At 49.0% G+C, this 18,551-nt stretch overlaps 1 protein-coding gene across 4 annotated transcripts; it reads right to left on the reverse strand.

Moving 5' to 3' along the window:
- Positions 1 to 350: 350 nt before the first annotated feature.
- TMEM269 (transmembrane protein 269) lies at positions 351 to 18,551 on the reverse strand. Of its 4 annotated transcripts, XM_081954697.1 has the most exons (10): positions 18,455 to 18,551; positions 15,435 to 15,546; positions 14,203 to 14,277; positions 13,742 to 13,808; positions 11,496 to 11,584; positions 7,568 to 7,715; positions 7,002 to 7,099; positions 5,633 to 5,776; positions 4,156 to 4,356; positions 351 to 2,307 (listed from the first exon to the last, which is right to left on the reverse strand). In XM_081954697.1, the coding sequence occupies exons 6-10, from the start codon at positions 7,615 to 7,617 to the stop codon at positions 2,198 to 2,200; spliced, it is 603 nt and encodes a 200-aa protein (XP_081810823.1). In that variant the 5' UTR covers positions 7,618 to 7,715; positions 11,496 to 11,584; positions 13,742 to 13,808; positions 14,203 to 14,277; positions 15,435 to 15,546; positions 18,455 to 18,551; the 3' UTR covers positions 351 to 2,197. The 4 variants fall into 4 exon arrangements, with proteins under 4 accessions (XP_081810823.1, XP_081810821.1, XP_081810822.1 ...); XM_081954695.1 differs by lacking the exon at positions 11,496 to 11,584; XM_081954696.1 differs by lacking the exons at positions 11,496 to 11,584; positions 18,455 to 18,551 and adding an exon at positions 18,412 to 18,430.

Here is an 18,551-nt window from a genome sequence, read left to right on the forward strand (position 1 = left end):
AATTTTTATATACCTGAAGCCTAATGACCCTCCTTGCTCAAGGTTTATAAGAAAGGGAACCAACCCCCTCCCTTGTTGCCGACACACAGCTGACTTTGTCTCCCTCCCCTCTGTTTCCCCCTCCCGTCGCCCTTTTTGGGGGGGGTCTGCTTCTGTTTGAGTGGCCTTTCTAGACTTAGTAGGGGCAGGCAGTGGATAGCCAACAACGTGAGATTTGTGTGGTAATGGAAGAGGACGGGGAAGATTATAACCACACAGCTTCTCCCCTCCTGCTCCAGACCTTATGAATCACTTGTCGCAGTTCCCAAGCATATACACTCAGTGCAAAACCCAAAACACAAGAAAGTCTCTTCAATATTTTCAGAGTTTAATTTTTCCTCCAAACACGAGAACATTAGTTTCAAGTATTCAAGTTTTCCAATTACACAGCTTGTCATCTTCCTGCCTTTTTCCGTCTTGTGGTTTTAATCTTAACAGCTCTCGGGAAGAGACCGTTCTCCCAATGTACTTTTATTAGCCTGATAAATATTTTAAAAACCCATTAAAAGTGCTGCCTGCCACACAAGCCTTTGGGGCGGTTCTTTTCGCAACACACGTTTAGAATGCCTGCCATGACTGGCTAGAATTGGAAGTCAGGGTGGGATTCTAGATCTGAGATCTACCCAGTAAGGTGTATAAAGGATTCCTGTGGCAAAGCTGGGCAGCTCACAGAAGTGTATGCCTCCCTTTAAGCCCTTTCTGGTGGCAGAGGGATGTGTGGCAGGAGGGATGCCATGTACTGGCCCATTTGCTTGGCAACTTGCTTCCAGAGATCCTTCTTTATACCAGATGGCGGACTTGATTTGCAGGCCCAGCTGGAGGGAATAATTCCCAAACTGTCTCCAGCAGCAGTTCCTGCCCACGTTGATGAGCCAACTGCTGCTGGAGACTTAGATTCTGGATGGCATAATGAGGTTTTTTTTAGATGCCCTGTTTCCTGTCCATTCTGGAAAGGCTACCCACTCATATAGGGTAGAACACGTACACAAACCTGCAACTCTCTTGGCAAGTAATAAGAGTCTTTTAAAAGACCCAGAAGGAGCTTGACTTATCAGTTGTGGGTCAAAGATAGTTTAGTTTCTCTCCCATTAAGAGCCGGACTTTGCTTTTTTACTTGTGTGGGCTTGGATAAGAATAGGGCAGTTCATGTGAGAGATAACTTCCTCTTTTCTCTTAAGGGCCAAACCTGTCTCCAAAAGCAGTGGGATTTCCTTCTAAAGGTTGCAAATCCAGCTAGCTCACCTGTTGCAAAAATCTAGTTAAAAAAGGAAGGACCCCTGATGGATCCAGAGTGAGAATGCCACAAGAGTGGAAAGTGTTAAGAAAAGAGGTCTGTGTTCAAGTTTTCCCCATGTCCCTAAAAGCTATCGGCAAGTAAATTACTGGCATTAAAAAAAAAAGCAAGCAACAAATTCGCCTCTTAAACCTATATTGCACTTATTTATAGGGGGAAAATATTCGTCCAGACGTAATTTCTAATGTTGGATTTTACCCCTTACCAGAGGGAGCCCCCTTGTGGAGTACTGTGAAGCCATTACTATTGCAGCTCCACTGCAGTGCATGGTGGAAGCCATTTTACGGCACAACAGGCTGTATCCTAACAGAACACACACCCCAAAGGGGTGTTAGATGTGTCTTACCCCCACAGTACTTTTTCCAGAGTCATCTGTGTACTGTTTCATTGAAATTGCTCGAGGCATTCCAGAATTATGCTGGAACACGCACACGCACACACACACATATTTCTCTCTCTCTCTCTCTCTCTATATATATATATATATATATTTCTATATATATTTCTATATATATACATATATTTCTATATATATACATATATTTCTATATTTATTTATATATATAGATATAGATAAAAGAAGATATTGGTAGAAAGAATCTGTACATATCTACACTGACGAAAAGCTCAGCTTGTTAGCCAGCTGTTGACTTCATTCTTCAGGCAATGGGCTGCCCAGCAAAGATAACACTGCCGGAAGCAATGTATAAATCTCTCAGAGGTTTATCCCCTCAGGTGGATGAAAAACTGCAGCAACTTTAGACAAAATACGGATTTTAAACACGAGACTCGTCAGCCCAGTCCCTGAAGACTGCCCGGGCAGGGTGCAATGCTGGCGTCGTCCGCTCGCATCCTCCGACGAGGTTAGACTTTGTAACTCCACAAAATGTTGGGGAAAAAAATGTACGATATGGACCAAATCAGGAAGTAGAGAGAGGCCAGGAAGGAGGCATGAAACAGGAGCACCAAAATACCTGCAAGTGGCCAAGAGAGAAAAAGTTAAAGAAGCCTGTTGAGACGAGCCAGATCGGATTGGCAACATTTGATATTTTGAAGACCTGTCGGCTTTCTGTTTTCAGGCCCTCAGACGCCACCGTCTTTGTGCCTCCAGATCACAGGTGGATTCCCGCTGCAGATCACCTGATTTACGGGGGCCAAAGTCCCATTAGTCCTGCTCTCTGGAATGTCACCGCACCTTTGCTTTAATCCCTACCCATTAAAGTTTTTCCCCCGCGAGGAAACGGGAGCGGTTTGTTCAGTTTTATTTACCATAAAGTCTTGCAATGAAAGAGATCAACTGGGAACTGTGGAGTTTGGTATTCAGAAGATATGAGACAACATCAGTAAAGACCTCGCTGTCCCCTGAATCCAGGTTGGCTTGGACATTTAAACACGAAGGGCACTTAAAACATTTTTATTCCCCCCCCCCAAACCCCTTTTAGCTTCTCGCACCATATTTTTTAGCCAGACTTTCGTCTCCAGGATCTACCATGTTTTCCCGAAAATAAGACAGGGTCTTATTTTCTTTTGACCCCCCTAAAATAAGCACTTGGCCCTATTTTCAGGGAGGTCTTATTATTTTTGAGGTTGAGGAAGCAGCGAGCGTGGTCACCTCATGGCTGCTGCTGTATTGCAATATTTTAAGGCTTATTTTCAAGGGAGGGCTTATTTTAGCGCATGCACTCAAAAGTCCGATTGGGCTTATTATCCCGAGGTGGTCTTATTTTCAGGGAAACAGGGTACTGAGACTGCAGTATCCAGATTTTGGAGTAATCAAATGTTCCTCTAGACCAGTGATGGTTAATCTTTTCGGTACCAAGTGCCGAAACTGGAGTGCGTGTGCATACATGTGCCGGAGCATCGGAACTCAGACGAGAACAGCTGGTCGGTGTGCAAGTGCGCGACAGAACCCAAAAAAGCATCTAGCGATGGTGCCCGTTCCAACAGAAATAGCTTTGCCTGCCACCTTTGGCACGCGTGCCTTAGGTTTGCCATCATGGCTCTAGACTCTTAGGAAAACAGCTTCTGAAAACCACCTCAAACTTTTAGAGGATCTCAGATGGGCTCAAACTATGTCTGAATCTTCAAACTGGCTACAAATAAGCCTGTTTTTTTAATGAAGAGAGACAATCTTAGCTTCATGTAACAAGGGAACTCTTTCATGTCCCTGCTTTCCAGACGGGCCAAGCCAGGGAAGGTGTGTTGGCTCGCTGGCAGCAGACTCAGACGGTGAGATTGGGGAAGAACATGGGCCGGTCCTGGAGTCTAGGAACGGCTCTGATGAGGGCTCTGTGTCGGAGGCAGAGAGGGGGCCAGGGCCGTCCGACAGTTATCAGCTGCCTTTGGAGTCGGAGATCAGTGGGGCAGAAGAACAGCTGGAGCCTGTTCCTGATGTGCATATGCGCAGAGCTGCCAGGAGACGGGAACAATTAAGGAACAAGGGCTGACTTGGGAGTAAAGGCACAGGTGGACGGTGAATGGCCCCTCCCATAGGGAATAAAGAAGAGCAAAAGGGGAGTGGAGTTTACAGGAGACAATTAGTTCACTTAATTAGTGTGAAGATTTGTTCGTGTCTCAGAGACTCCTTGCCCAGTATTTTCTTGCATAGTATTGCATTTGGAAGATATTGGCCTGGCAGCTCTCCAAGCCTGATAAGGTCTGTGGTTATAAATTCACCCATGAAAGACTGTTTGCCGGGACTTGGCTGGGTGTGAATGAGAGGAATTCACATTAGCTTCATAAAAAAGGGGTTTTTGTCGGGACAAGGAGCCTGCTTCGTGATTTGGTGAAGCCTAGGTCAGAACACAAGGCCCTGGACGTACCTCCTCCGAAGATGGCCTTCTTCCAAGCCTGGGACTCCAGCACCTTGTCATGGGGATAGAAACCCTGGTCCACCATGAAGAGGACCATCACTATGGCCATCAGGCGCATAGCCACCAGGTGGCCTTCAGTCAGGAAATAGGTGGCTGCTACCATAGAGGCGCCGTAGGGGCATGGCAAACCCCGGTACATAAAGGGCATCTCTGCGGATAAAGAAGAGAAAAGATACACATGAATTCCTTGAAGGGCAAACTGTCGTCCCCCATCCCCTAGCCACACCAAAAAAATTTTTAAAAGAAGGACACGGTATGTTGTGTCATCACAAAGATCTAAAATATCAGCTGGGCACGTTGAAAAACACACCAATTCCTTTATGGAATGGCAGCTTCCCAGAATCGTTTACAAAACACAGAATCGAGATGCCACTTTTCCTGTTGAAAAGCACGCTCTTATAAACCTAGGGAGAGCTGGCAATGACTAACGGGTTTTCCCCAAACAAGACCGGGTCTTATTTTTTTATTTTTGCCACCAAAAAAAAAGGCGCCGGTCTTATTTTCAAGGGCGGGGTTTAATCCACCTCGCGGCGGCAGCACCAACAGCCCCACCCAGCAGGAGCCCGCTGCCAGCCCACTTCTGCGGCCACTTGCCGTCGCTCGCGCGCATTGTCCCCGGCCTCCCTTTCTCCATCAGGGGCCTTCCGGAAAGCCCTCTGCAGCCAAGAAACGAGGTCTGGATTGATGTGCGCGGCACCTCCCCCAGCCTCCGTTTTGCCTTCCGGAAGGCCTCTGACAGCAAAACGGAGGCCAGGGGCGACATGCCCGAGCGTATCGGCGTGTGCGAGGCCTGGAAATTAGGGCAGCTCCACCACCCTCTATTCCCACACTAGCTTAATTTTTACCCATGCATCTTGCCCCACCCCCTGCGCCCTAGAATGGGCCTAAAATTAGGCTTATTTGGGGGGGGTAGGGCTTATTGTCACTGCGTTAATTAGTTTGCCTACTTGAGCTTATATTCTGAGTTATACTGTAGAAATGTTTTTTTCTTATCTGACAATGATTTACTGCGCATGTTTCATAATACGTCATCACATTCTTCTGATCTTCCGTTTGCCTGCCCCGAAGGAGGTGGGCAACACTTGCTCTTGCCAGAATGTAAGGTTTAGATAGGAAGATTTATTTTATTTCATATTAAAGTTTGTTTTCATTAGAATATGTTCTCGGGTTTTATTTCCTGCTTATTCAGAGATATGCTTCTTGGAAGGGCTGACGGTCCGCACCTCGTGAATTAGAAAGGGGGGGGGAACTCCCTCCCTCCCTCACACTTATATTAGGCAGGCGTGTAAAAATCAAGCTAGGGCTTACTTTCGGAATAGGTCATATTTTTGGGAAAACGTGGCACTTGTGGCACCAAAAGGTAGGACAACTTTTTAAAAGCTGCCCCCCTATTCCTCCCAATGAGATCTTTTCCATCCAGACTCACCACTGGAGAAGAAGCATAGCCGTGTGAATACTGCCAGCACATACACAATCACCAGTAACCCTTCGAGGATCCCATGACCCTGCAGAAGGAGCCCCGTGGCCAGGCCGAAGGACGTGAAGTCTGCAAAGTCATCCAGTTTAGCCCCTGCAGGCGATATGAAAAAGGGACGTGGTTAGTCTCCGTCAAAGAGGCCTCTGCTTTCATTCCTCGGGCGACGCCAAAAATAACGAAAATAATAATAATAACCTCAGCGTTCCCTCTGCTTGGGATGACCTCTCTCCCCCCTCCACATGGAGTGGAAGCTTCCAGAAACGAGGACTTAAATTGGGGGGGGGTGAATCAATGCCTCCTCCTCCTCCCCAACCTGGCGCCCCCCAGATGCTGACCAAGGAAAAGGTACCCAGCTGGAAAAAACTTCCGTCTCTTAAGGCTAAGCCGACTCTCTGTTGAGCGGCCAATGATGGCATTTAAGGCAATGAAATTTAAGGCCTGCCCAGCTCCTGGGTGTTGTGGCCCACCAGTAGCCAGTGGAGCTATCGGCAGGCTCAGACAGTGAGAAGGTTGGGGAGGAAAAGTCCTGGAGTCTGGGGAAGGCTCGGATGAGGGCTCTGTGTCGGAGGCAGAGAGGGGGCCAGGACTGTGTGCCAGTTATCAGCTGCCTTTAGAATCAGACATCAGTGAGGCAGAAGAACACTGGAGCCTGTTCCCGATCTGCGCATGCACAGAACTGCCAGGAGAAGGGAACAGCTAAGGAACAAGGGAGTAAGGCGACAGGTGGACGGTGAATGGCCCCTCCCATAGGGAATAAAGAGGAGCAAAAGGAGAGGAGAGTTTGCAGGAGACAATTAGTTCGATTAATTAGTGTGAAGATTTGTTCGTGACTCTCAGAGACCCCTTGCCAAGTATTTTCTTGTACAGCTTTGCGTTTGGAAGATACCGGCCTGGCAGCTCTCCAAGCCTGATAAGGTCTGTGGTTGTAAATTCACCCTTGAAAGACTGTTTGCCGGGACTTTGATGAGAGGAATTCACATTAGCTTAATAAAAAGGGGTTTTGTCGGGACAAGGAGCCTGCTTCGTGATTTGGTGAAGCCTACGTCAGAACACAGGTGGTCTTTTTTTTTCGAAAGAAATGGCCCTTGGCTCCCTAGAGAGCAGCCACAAACTTTTCAGAAGGCCTCTCCATGAGTCAGCGACGACCTCTCTTTCTTGGATTCCCCCATAATGCTTGGTTTTCCCCTTGGCAGTGCTCCTCTCTTCAAGGACCACGTACCACATAGCTTGGCTTTTTTCTGCACCCTCTGGAGGTTGGCCAGATCATTGGTAATCATCAACTAAAGTGAGTTGGAGGGAAAAGGTGGCGGGGACTCACCCAAAGCAGAGCAGGTGTTGAGTTGCCTCGCAACGGCTCCGTCAGCAAGGTCTAGCACGAAGCCAGTGAGGACTAGCCAGCACGCATAGTGGTATTGCCTGGAGGAGGAGGAGGAAGGAAGAAGAAGAATATAGATGATAAAGAAGACGACTATAGAGGAAGAACGAGAAAGGCACGATTGCTTCCTGTGTCCATGGATGCTCTCTCCGTCTCCCACCTAGTCCTGCCATCCCTCTTGATCTCTGGGCCACTGGATCCAAAAAAGCCTGGGCAGTAGGAATTCTCCCTGTCATGAATCCAGCTAGATCCCAACCTTCCCTGCGGAGGCAGAAGGACTAGCCTGCAGTTTGGCATTGCCAGCACGGAGGCAACTGAAGCTCAGAGAAAATATGCGAAAATATAAGGCCAGGTGGCCACTGTGCCCCCCTCTTCTCTCTGCAATGGCACAAGAGTAGCGCTGAGGCCCTGTACATTGGGGTCTTTCCAATCTGCCCGGCGTTGATCCCTCCTTGAATGGAGACCCATAGCGGCCAGGAGGCAGAGCTCCAGGCCAACCTCCCACCTACCCGTTTAGGCTGCAGAGGACGGAAGAGAGGCCCATGAGGAGGTTGGCCATGGAGATCGAGTTGGCCGCATTCTTGCGCAGGAATTCGATGGCTTGCGCACGGCCCGCCTGCTCGGTCAAGAAAAGCTTCTTGGTGTATTGGAAGATTCCTGGAAGAAAACATCAGAAAGGATAGCATGAGAAGCTGAGAGTATCCCCACCCAGGCCAGCTGCGAAGAAATTTTCTTCCGTGAGCATGGCCTGGAAGGCAGCTCCTTGGTTACAAACAGGAGAGCTTTCAGGAATAGGAGATGGACAAGGCCAACTGTGTTCAGCCTGCACATCCTGGGCATCTGTTGTGGCCCGCCAGCGGTCAGCAGAGCTGGCAGCAGATTCAGGCAGTGAGGAGGTTGGGGAGGAACCTGGGCCAGTCCTCGAGTCTGGGGAAGGCTCGGATGAGGGCTCTGTGTTGGAGGCAGAGAGGGGGCCAGAGCCGTATGCCAGTTGTCAGCTGCCTTCAGAGTCGGAGATCAGTGGGGCAGAAGAACAGCTGGAGCCTGAACCCAGTGTGAGCATGCGCAGAGTTGCCAGACAAAGGGAACAGCTAAAGAACAGGGGTCGACTTGGCAGGAAGGCCACAGGTGGACGATGAATGGCCCCTCCCAGCGGAAATAAAAGAGGAGCGAAAGGGGAGTGGAGTTTGCAGGAGACCATTAGTTCGCTTAATTGGTTCGTGACTCTCCGAGACTCCTTGCCAAGTTGTGCATAGATCGGCCTGGCAGCTCTCCAAGCCAGAGAAGGTCTGTGACCGTAAATCCTCCCTTGAAAGACTTTGCTGGATGCGAAGGAGCAGAATTCACACTCAATTAATAAAAGGGGTTTTTGTCGGGACAAGAAGTTGGCTTCATGCTCTTGGGAAGCCTCGGTCAGAACAGCATCGGAAGTCCACACACATTGCGGAAACATGCAGAGGGAGGTGAGCCCTGCATGCAACAGCCCAGCTCTTCCCCAAGTGCTACATCCTCCCACACCCCCATTTGTGAGTTCATCTTGTCCATGTGAGTTATTCTCAGACCGGCCACAAGGCTGCAGCACATGGGCAGCCAGCCGCGTCATCAGCCTGTGAAGCCTTCGCTCTGTTGGATGACTGACACGGCAAGCCCGCCTGGCACAAGAGGTGGCTGGCTTTCCGCCAGGAGGGCAGGTGCTGACTCGACCCTGGGACTCGAGGAGGCAACGGATGACCCACTGCCCGCCATCACCAGCAGCCTGGATTCTCCGCCTCATTGAAAACCTGCGGGCACTGGGTGGCCAGAGGATTTCATGCAATTCCAGAGAACAGATCCAAGTTGTGGAGGAAAAAGGAAAGCAGGTCAAAGGGCCAGGCGGGTGGGGCAGGAAGCAGCCCTTCAATTTCATTCAGGGCCTCAGAGCAATCAGACCAATTCTCGAATACACCCATCTGCCTGGAATCCGCACAGTACATCGGATATTAATACGATCGGGCGAGTCCAGAGGTATTTCACGAGAAGAGGCCTCCACTCCTCTGCTCACAATAGAATCCCTTATGCCACCAGGGTTGAAATTTTGGCCTTGCACAACATGGAGTTACGCCGATTAAGGTCTGACCTAAGCATAGTAGACAAAATTGTCCACTACCACATCCTATCTGTCAACGACCACTTCAGCTTCAACCGCAATAATACACGGGCCAACAGGGACAACGAAAGAAGCCAATAAAGCCCAAAAGTAGAAGTTAAGGAGGATTATACATGCACTCGAGAGAGTTTAAACCTATCAGAGGTAATCCCCCAATATCTAATATAGATAAGTAAAATAAGAGGGGTAAAAATGGTGAAACTCAAATGAAATATATTAGAAGGGGAAAAAAACCTAAGGAGAATGGTACCAATTTGAAACTGCTATGAGAAGGAACATGAAGTTCTAATGTACTGTGTCAATGTAGTTGATGTCTAAGTTTGGTTTTTGTGTACTTTGTATGTTTAAAAGTTTTTAAACATTTATAAAAATAAATAAATAAATGGACAAATAATAGATACAAACTCAAGGCAAACCACTCCAAACTCGATTGCAGAAAATACGACGTCAACCACAGAGGGGTCAACGCCTGGAATGCTCTACCTGACTCCGTCGTTACATCCTCAAACCCTTTAACCTTCAACCGTCTAGCGTGGACCTCACCCCATTCCTAAGAGGTCCGTAAAGGGGATGTGCTACTGACCCCATTTATTTGTATTCACTTCCTTCGTTCATGTCCATGTTCACACTTATATCTGCTCTCTTGTACATGTTTGACAAACAAATAAATACAAATAAATAGAGTCAGGGAGGGAAAGCCCCCTCCCTGCAAACAAAGATCTCATTTCTTCACATTGCTTGGAACGTATCCGTGTATTCGTTGGCTGGTTAGTTTTAGTGCCAAAAGGCAACAGTAATAATCACTTTAAAAAGCAGCAAAGTTCAAATCACGCATCCGTTCCTATTGTTTAAGCTTGCAAAAACAATTTGCATCTAAATCCAAATTCCAGGGAAGCTGTGGAGAGCCCAAGCTGGAAGCCTCTGACGGAGTGCTTTTTCTCCTGTTCCTATGCCAGAGTTTACCCCGAGGGAGGAGAGGGGAAAGCATCCAGCTTTCTAAGCGGGATTGGAAAGTTGCCACAAAGCAATGAACTGTTCAGACCTAGGCTTCCCCAAAAAGCATGAGGCAGAGTCCTGGTCCCAACAAAACCCCTTTTAGTAAAAATGTGTATTCCTCTCCTTCACATTCAGCAAAGGCCTGGCAAACAGTCTTTCAAAGGAATATTTATGACCACAGACCTTATCTAGCTTGGAAAGCTGCCATGTCAATATTTTCTAAGGAAAGACATTGGCACAGAGTCTCTGAGATTCACGGACAGATTTTCACACTCCTGAAACGAATCTAACGACTGAACGAACAGGTTGTTTCCTGCAAAAGCCCACTCCCCTTTCACTCTTTTATTTCCTATGGCAGAGGCCAATCACCTTCCACCTGTGACTTTACTCTTGAGTCGACCCTGATTTCTGAGCTGTTCTTTTCTTCTGGCAACTCTATGCACGCGCAACCTGGGAACAGGCTCCAGCTGTTCCTCTGCCTCACTGAAGTCTGACTCTGAAGGCAGCTAATAACTGTCAGATGGCTGTGGCCCCCTCTCTGCCTCTGACGTAGAGCCTTCCCCAGACTCCAGGACTGGCCCATGTTCCTCTCCAACTGACTCTGCAGGCCGCTGGTGGGCCACAACACAAACCACCATATTAGGCATTCCTTTACTACCAGCTTTTGGGCTCACAGTCTTGAGACGGGCACACTTCAACAAGCTGCGTTCCAAGCATCAGCCAGGCAGGGGGTTAAGTTCTTGCCATCAAGATCGTAAGCCTGTCCCCAGGGAAGATACCCATACCAAGATAGGTGGAAGGGAAGGGAGATGGGAAGAAAGCCAGAGACAACCCACCAAAGAGTCTTTGGGGGTCCTAGGTTGGGTATTAATTGTTGTTATTTACCTAGGTTGGGTATTAATTGCTGTTAATTATTTCTTGAGTCAACTTGCCTATTGGACGGACCTGTTCCACCTCATATTTTAACGTTCCATTCACATGTAAGGGTGCCTAGTCTTATGTAACCATGACTATCCCGTTCCGAGCCTTAGCCCTGCCCCGTGAAATCCTCTTTATCCTTCCTTCCTAGATACACAGTCCTGCGTTTCACGGACATAAATTCGAACTCCTCCCAATTTGCCTTTTAAGAGACCACTGGTTACACCTTCAAGATCATCTCGACGGCCCGGAACCCTCCCTCCCTACTTGGCCTTTTTAAGAGGCCTTTGGTCGCACCGTTTATCCTGGTACATTCACCCTCATGCTCTTATCACTTATGCCAGCTCTACCCCTAGTTAGCCTTTTTTTATCTCTACCTTTCACCTGACACCTCGATGCTCGTTACCCCTCACCGGGGTAGACTTCCCAGTCCGGGTGGCGCACGATTCTTGGCCAAGCATATTCCCTATATGGGTACATATAGGGAATAATAATACAAATATAAATAATTATAATTATTGTTAGTGGCAAAGTCATGTCCGACCCATCGCGACCCCAGGCCTTCCTGTCCTCTGCCCTCCTCTGGAGTCCGTTTAAGCTCACGCCGACTGCTTGGGTGACTTCATCCAGCCCCTCATTCTCTGCCGTCCCCTTTTTCTTTTGCCCTCCATCATTCCCAGCATGAGGCTCTTCTCCAGGGAGTCCTTCTTCCTTCTCATCAGGTGGCCAAAACATTTGAGTTTCCTCTTCAGGATCTGGCCTTCTAAAGAGCAGTCAGGGTTGACCTCCTCTAGGACTGACCGGTTGGATCGCCTTGCAGTCCAAGGGACTTGCAGGAGTCTTCTTCTCCAGCACCAGAGTTCAAAGGCCTCCGTTCTTTGGCGCTCAGCCTTCCTTGTGGTCCAACCTTCACAGCCATCCATCGCAACTGGGAAAACCATCGCCTTGACTAAATGCCCACTTGTGTTGGCTGGGTGATGCCTCTGCTTTTTTAGTAGGCTGTCTAGATTTCCCATCGCTTTTGGGCTGGGTGTTTTCTTCTTATGGGCTGGCAGCATTGTATGAAAACAGCCCTCTTTTCTGCCCCCTCCCCCCCCCCCCTGCAGCACTGGGCTGAGATAGTGCCACCCTGGTAGCCCTGCGGAGCTGGGAGAAATGGCCGCTCTTCCGCTTTAGAGGTTGCTGCTGGCACCCAAGGACTGGTCTCCGGGCAATGGAAGCAGGAGGCGGCAGGTGTAGTGGATTGAAGTACTGTATTTTTCAGAGTATAAGACACACCTTTCCCCCCCCCCCCAAAAAAAAAAGGATGAAAAGCTGGGTGTCTTATACACTGAATACAGCATTTTTGGCCTCTCGAAACCCCGCCCCCTTTGCAAAAATTGACGTGTAAAGCCTTTAGCTCATTTTTGCGCCCCACCTCCCCGGGGGGGGGGGACTTTGCAGGCCTCTCAAAATCTGCATGGCCCGTTTTTTTTTTTTTAATTGAAAAAGTTTTATACAAACAGATTTCCCCCCCTTTTTACCCCCCCCCCCATATAATGTAAATCACGTACAAATACTGTACCCTCTCCCCTCCCCCCATCTTAAGGTAAATTTCTCATTCAAATATTGTACCCCCTCACCTCCCAACAATCATAGTATAAGTTTCTCTTAAGATAACAATAACCCAATAACCCCATCATCTAAATTTATTAAACGTATATAAATCATAATATAGGCTTCTCTTAAGGTAACAATATCTCATTAGTCCCATCTTCTAAATTTATTATGCATATATATTTCTCCACCCTAACCCTCCCCCACCTCCCAATCAAACCCACCCCCCTGGCTATACACCACTCTAACAATTCCAAGCATCCCACATATTATTTACTCTGATCATCTGTCAATCTGAACATTCTTACCTAAAGGCTACATAGTACTTCCTAGCATGATATTTATTCTGTATGTAATCAATCCATTTTACCCATTCCTGTGTATAATTCTCCTGCTTCTGACCTTTTAAGAAAGCTGAAATTTTTGCCATTTTGGCAAACCCCGCCACTTTCTGAATCCATTGATCAATTGTCAGTAAAAAATCTTTTTTTCCAATGTTGTGCAATCAACAACCTAGCTGCTGTGACCATATACAAAACCAGTTTTGTTTCCCCTTTGGTAAAGTCCTTAGTTATACCCAATAAAAACATTTGCGGAGTAAATTGTATTCTTTTCTTAAATACATTTTGCATAACCCACCATATTTTTATCCAAAAGGCTTTGCATGGCCCGTTTTTCACAAAAAATGGTTTGGGAGGCCTGCAGAGTGCAAACACTTAAAAAAAAAAATTACCTCTTCAAACTCTTGGTGCGTCTTATACTCCGAAAAATAGGGTAAGTCTCATTTGAACTTTTAAGGGTGTTGTTGATTGTCCTTTCACACGTCGTGGACCCAAAGGGGGAAACCCTTTGCCTTTGGGGTGGCTTCCCTCCTGGATTATTTGCTCCTCTGGTTTTTCCAGGTTTTTGGGTGGCGAGGGGAGAAATTGAGCTACTTCTGCCCACTGATGACTAGCTATTGGAGATAGAGAGGAGGCCTGGGTGAAGTGGGGAGGGAGAGAGGTCTCAGCTAGGAATCTTGACTTACCGGAAGGGGGAAATGCTATCCACATTGTGGCTGAAGTTCAGCCGGAAATCCGTGCCCACCGACGTCCCTGAAATTGAAACGGGCCAGTTAGAGGCTTGGCAGAGGCATCACAAAAGCAAACCAAAGTGGGGTTTTGTCTGCTTGTAAACAATGACCAAGATTCACCTCCTGGGGAAGCCAGTCGTTCTATCATTTTCCCCCTGCTAGCATCGTCGGTCAATCCCATTTGGTGAGGGGGGAGGCAGCAAAGATTAAGAAGAGTCAGGGATGAAAAGAGGGTGGGGCGGAGGAAGCCCAGAAGGGACCCCCCTCCCCTCCAAATGAGATGGATTGAATGGGACTGAAGCCAGTTTGGTCTACTGGAGAAGGCACCAAGTAAAACACAAAAACCAGGCCCAACCTTGGCTCTCAAAGCCCACTGGGTGACTTTGGGTCAGTCTGTCCCTTTCAGCCCAACTTACCTCACGGGAAAACTTGTTTAGGGGGCAACCCGAGTGGAGGATGGAGGATTAGGAATCTTCTGCCTGGAGTTCTTTCTAAAAATCAAATCAAATAAAGGCAGGATGAAAATATTTTTAAAATTATCAGCAAAGTTCATCCCCTGGAGCATGCCCGCCCTTATACAATAATACAATAGTAGAGTTGGAAGGGACCTTGGAGGTCTTCTAGTCCAACCCCCCTGCCTAGGCAGGAAACCCTATACCGTTTCAGACAAATGGCTATCCAACATCTTCTTAAAGACTTCCAGTGTTGGGGCATTCACAACTTCTGGAGGCAACTTCTGTTCCACTGATTAATTGTTCTAACTGTCAGGAAGCTTCTCCTCAGTTCTAAGTTGCTTCTCTCCTTGATTAGTTTCCACCCATTGCTTCTTGTTCTACCCTCAGGTGCCTTGGAGAATAGTTTGACTCCCTCTTCTTTGTGGCAACCCGAGATATTGGAACAATGCTATCATGTCTCCCCTAGTCCTTCTTTTCATTAAACTAGACATACCCAGTTCCTGCAACCGTTCTTCATATGTTTTAGCCTCCAGTCCCCTAATCATCTTTGTTGCTCTTCTCTGCACTCTTTCTAGAGTCTCCACATCTTTTTAACATCGTGGCGACCAGAACTGAATGCCGCATTCCAAGTGTGGCCTTACCAAGGCATTATAAAGTGGTATGAACACTTCACGTGATCTTGATTCTATCCCTCTGTTGATGCAGCCTAGGACTGTTGGCTTTTTTGGCAGCTGCTGCCCACAGCTGGCTCATATTTATATTGGTTGTCCACTAGGACTCCAAGATCCCTTTCACAGATCCCTTGCTGTTGAAGGACAGCTGGCAAATGGCCTGGAGGGTGTTGTGGCCCACCAGCAGAGCTGGCAGCAGAGCTGGCAGCAGATTCGGACAGTGAGGAGGTTGGGGAGGAAGATGGGCCAGTCCTGGAGTCTGGGGAAGGCTCTGGGTCGGAGGCAGAGAGGGGGCCAGAGCCGTATGCCAGTTATCAAGTGAGACATCAGTGAGGCAGACGAACGGCTGGAGCTTGTTCCCAGGGTGCGCATGCGCAGAGTTGCCAGACGGAGGGACCAGCTAAAGAACAGAGGTCAGCTTGGGAGTAAGGCCACAGGTGGAGGATGAATGGCCCCTCCCAGAGGAAATAAAAGAGCAGCAAAAAGGGAGTGGAGTTTGCAGGAGACCATTAGTTCACTTACTTGGTTCGTGACTCTCCGAGACTCCTCTTTGCCAAATTTTGCAAATATCGGCCTGTCAGTTCTCCAAGTCAGATAAGATCCGTGACCGTAAATCCTCCCTCGAAAGACTTTGCTGGATGTGAGTGAGCAGAATTCACAATCGATCAATAAAAGGGTTTTTTGTCGGGACAAGGAGTAGGCTTCACGCTCTTGGGAAGCCTCGGTCAAACAGTGGGCAGGCTTTGGGTTTGCTTGCGAGGTTCCCAGCCACTGATGGGGATAGCTTTTTGTGGGAGGGAGGAACTGGGTATGGATTTGACGTAGGAATGCCATGCTCTGTGCTCCTAACCTCCTCACCCTCTTCCATTTATCTTGAACTGAGGACAAACACGCTGGATTGGCCCAAGGGGAAACCTGTTGGGTGAAGACTAGCCCACTTTTAGTGTATGCCACAAAGACTATTTCTAACTAACTTGGTTTGGGCACCTGTACCGACATACTGCGCAGGGTCTGATGAAGAGCATTTCAGTGAGCCTGAGAAATGGATGCTGGGTTTTAACAGATTAACAGAGTTGGAAGGGACCTTGTAGGTCATCTAGTCCAACCCCCCCGCCCAAGCAGGAGACCCTACACCATTTAACAGATTAACAGAGTTGGAAGGGACCTTGTAGGTCATTAAGTCAGGGATGGGTTCCTGCCAGTTCTAACCTCTTCTATAGAAGAGGTTCCACAAATCTACCGTGCCCTTTAGAACCAGTTCCAGCTCCCTACCCCTGCCCGCACCCCGCTTGCCGCTCACTGATTGGCTGGCTCACCAATCGCCCTGCCTGCCTTGAAGAGTCCTATCTAAACTTCAAAGTCTTAAAGCTGTCAAGTTTGAACATCCCTGGGCTTTTTTTCTAAAGGGTTAGGGGTGCGAGGGTCTTGTAACTTGACAGCTTTAAGACTTGCACACTTCAATGCCAGAGTTCCTGAGCCAACATGACTGAAAAAGGAATTCTGGAAGTTGAAATCCACAAGTCTTAAAGCTGCCAAGTTTGAACACCCCTGGGGATTTTTTCCCCTAAAGGGTTAGGGGTGCAAGGGTCTTGTACTTTGACAGCTTTAAGACTTGCATGCTTCAAATGCCAGAGTTCCTGAGCCAACATGACTGAAAAAGGAATTCTGGGAGTTGAAGTCCACAAGTCTTAAAGCTGCCAAGTTTGAACACCCCTGGGGATTTTTTCCCCTAAAGGGTTAGGGGTGCAAGGGTCTTGTACCTTGACAGCTTTAAGACTTGCGTGCTTCAAATGCCAGAGTTCCTGAGCCAACAAGACTGAAGAAGGAATTCTGGGAGTTGAAGTCCACAAGTGTTAAAGCTGCCAAGTTTGAACACCCCTGGGGTTTTTTTCCTAAAGGGTTAGGGGTGCAAGGGTCTTGTAACTTGACAGCTTTAAAACTTGCATGCTTCAAATGCCAGAGTTCCTGAGCCAACATGACTGGAGGAGGAATTCTGGAAGTTGAAGTCCACAAGTGTTAAAGCTGCCAAGTTTGAACACCCTTGGGGTTTTGTTTTCTAAAGGGTTAGGGGTGCAAGGGTCTTGTAACTTGGCAGCTTTAAGACTTGCATGCTTCAAATGCCAGAGTTCCTGAGCCAACATGACTGGAGGAGGAATTCTGGGAGTTGAAGTCCACAAGTCTTAAAGTTGCCAAGTTTGAACACCCCTGGGTTTTTTTTTCTAAAGGGTTAGGGGTGCAAGGGTTTTGTAACTTGACAGCTTTAAGACTTGCGTGCTTCAAATGCCAGAGTTTCTGAGCCAACATTTTGGTTGCTAAGCAAGAGCGTTGTTAAGTGAGTTTCACCACATTTTACAAGTTGGTCACGCCCACCCAGTCACATGACTGCCAAACCACGCCCACCTGATCACATGGCTGGCAAACCACTCCCACCCGATCACATGGCTGGCAAACCACTCCCACCCGGTCACATGGCTGGCAAACCACTCCTATCCAGTCACATGGCTGGCAAACCACTCCCACTCGGTCACATGGCCGGCAAGCCACGCCCACAAAGGCCGCACTTATAAAAGAGGTTCTAAACAATTTTGAAACCCACCACTGCATTGTCCAACCCCCACCCACCCCCAAACAGGAAATCTACTACCCCATTGGAGCCGGGATTCCCCTGGCAGGCTGGGGAAAAGCGGAACTGTGGCTGGCCTGCCTGTCAGTTCCCGTAAACCTGCGGCACGAGAGGGAGGGAGGGAGGCAACCGGTCCCCGTGAGCTCTGGCTCAGCGGGCAGGGGCAGGAGGAGGGGGGGGACAGTCCTCAGCCAGGGATTGCAAAGGACCAATGCCAGCTGGGATGCTATGAGATAGGGAGAGGGGAGGGATTTAAGCGGCCAGGCATCCCCCCCACCCAATGGGAGAAGGGAAGGCATGCATCCTGGGATTAGGAGATGGGCATTGGGCACATCCTGGCACGGCCTCCCTGTGACCAAATTCCTGCCAGCTGACACCTCTTGCAATTCTGCACTTCTGGGTCAGTGGGTTTAGGGAGAGGCGGGCGGGGGGGGGGCTCCCCGTTCTGAACTCCCTGCCCTCCAGTCGCCTTCTCCGTCCAGGGATCCAAGGGGGTGGGGGGCAGAGGGAGGAAAGCAATTTGGGGAGGGGGTGTCCAGGGATCTCAGCCTACAGAGGTCCACTCCACTACCACCCCCGCGGGGAGCCTTCCTCGGTCCTCGGAAGCCGGGCTGGGTTGGGGGATTCGCTATCCTGGGGGGGGGGGGTCGCCGCGTACATCCCCACTGCCCTTTAGGCTCATCCAGCAGCCCTGTTGGAATAAAGGGAGGCTCCGGGAAGGGCTGAGGATGCACCCGATCCTCTCTCCCTGCGCATCCCCGCCATCCTTTGCAGGGAAAGGAACCCCGTCGCAGGTGGACTGCTCCCGAAGGTGGAAGCTCCACCACCGGCCGCGCTCTCTCCCCAGCCAGCCCCCGGACGCCTGCCCCAGGGCACCTGATCGCTTTCTCTCTCCCCCGGGACGAGCTAGGCCGCTTACCCTCTGCCGCGCTCCGCAGCCTCCCCGCTGACGCCTCGCCGCTTTTATGCTGCGCATCTCGCCGCCGCCGCTGCTGCGGAAAATTCCAACAGAGAGC

Source organism: Natrix helvetica, assembly GCF_964273705.1.
Source record: "Natrix helvetica genome assembly, chromosome: 5".
In the NCBI taxonomy this organism is placed as follows: domain Eukaryota; kingdom Metazoa; phylum Chordata; class Lepidosauria; order Squamata; family Natricidae; genus Natrix; species Natrix helvetica.

What these genes read in the sequence shown, in the direction of transcription:
- TMEM269 (XM_081954695.1), bottom strand. Translation starts at nt 13,766, where the DNA reads ATGTGGATAGCATTTCCCCCTTCCG. An exon ending in GTCCTCTGCAGCCTAAACGG is followed by an intron (nt 7,100 to 7,567) that starts GTAGGTGGGAGG and finishes CTCCTCCTCCAG; the next exon opens with GCAATACCACTATGCGTGCT. An exon ending in GAAGGCCATCTTCGGAGGAG is followed by an intron (nt 2,308 to 4,155) that starts GTACGTCCAGGG and finishes GGCCACTTGCAG; the next exon opens with GTATTTTGGTGCTCCTGTTT.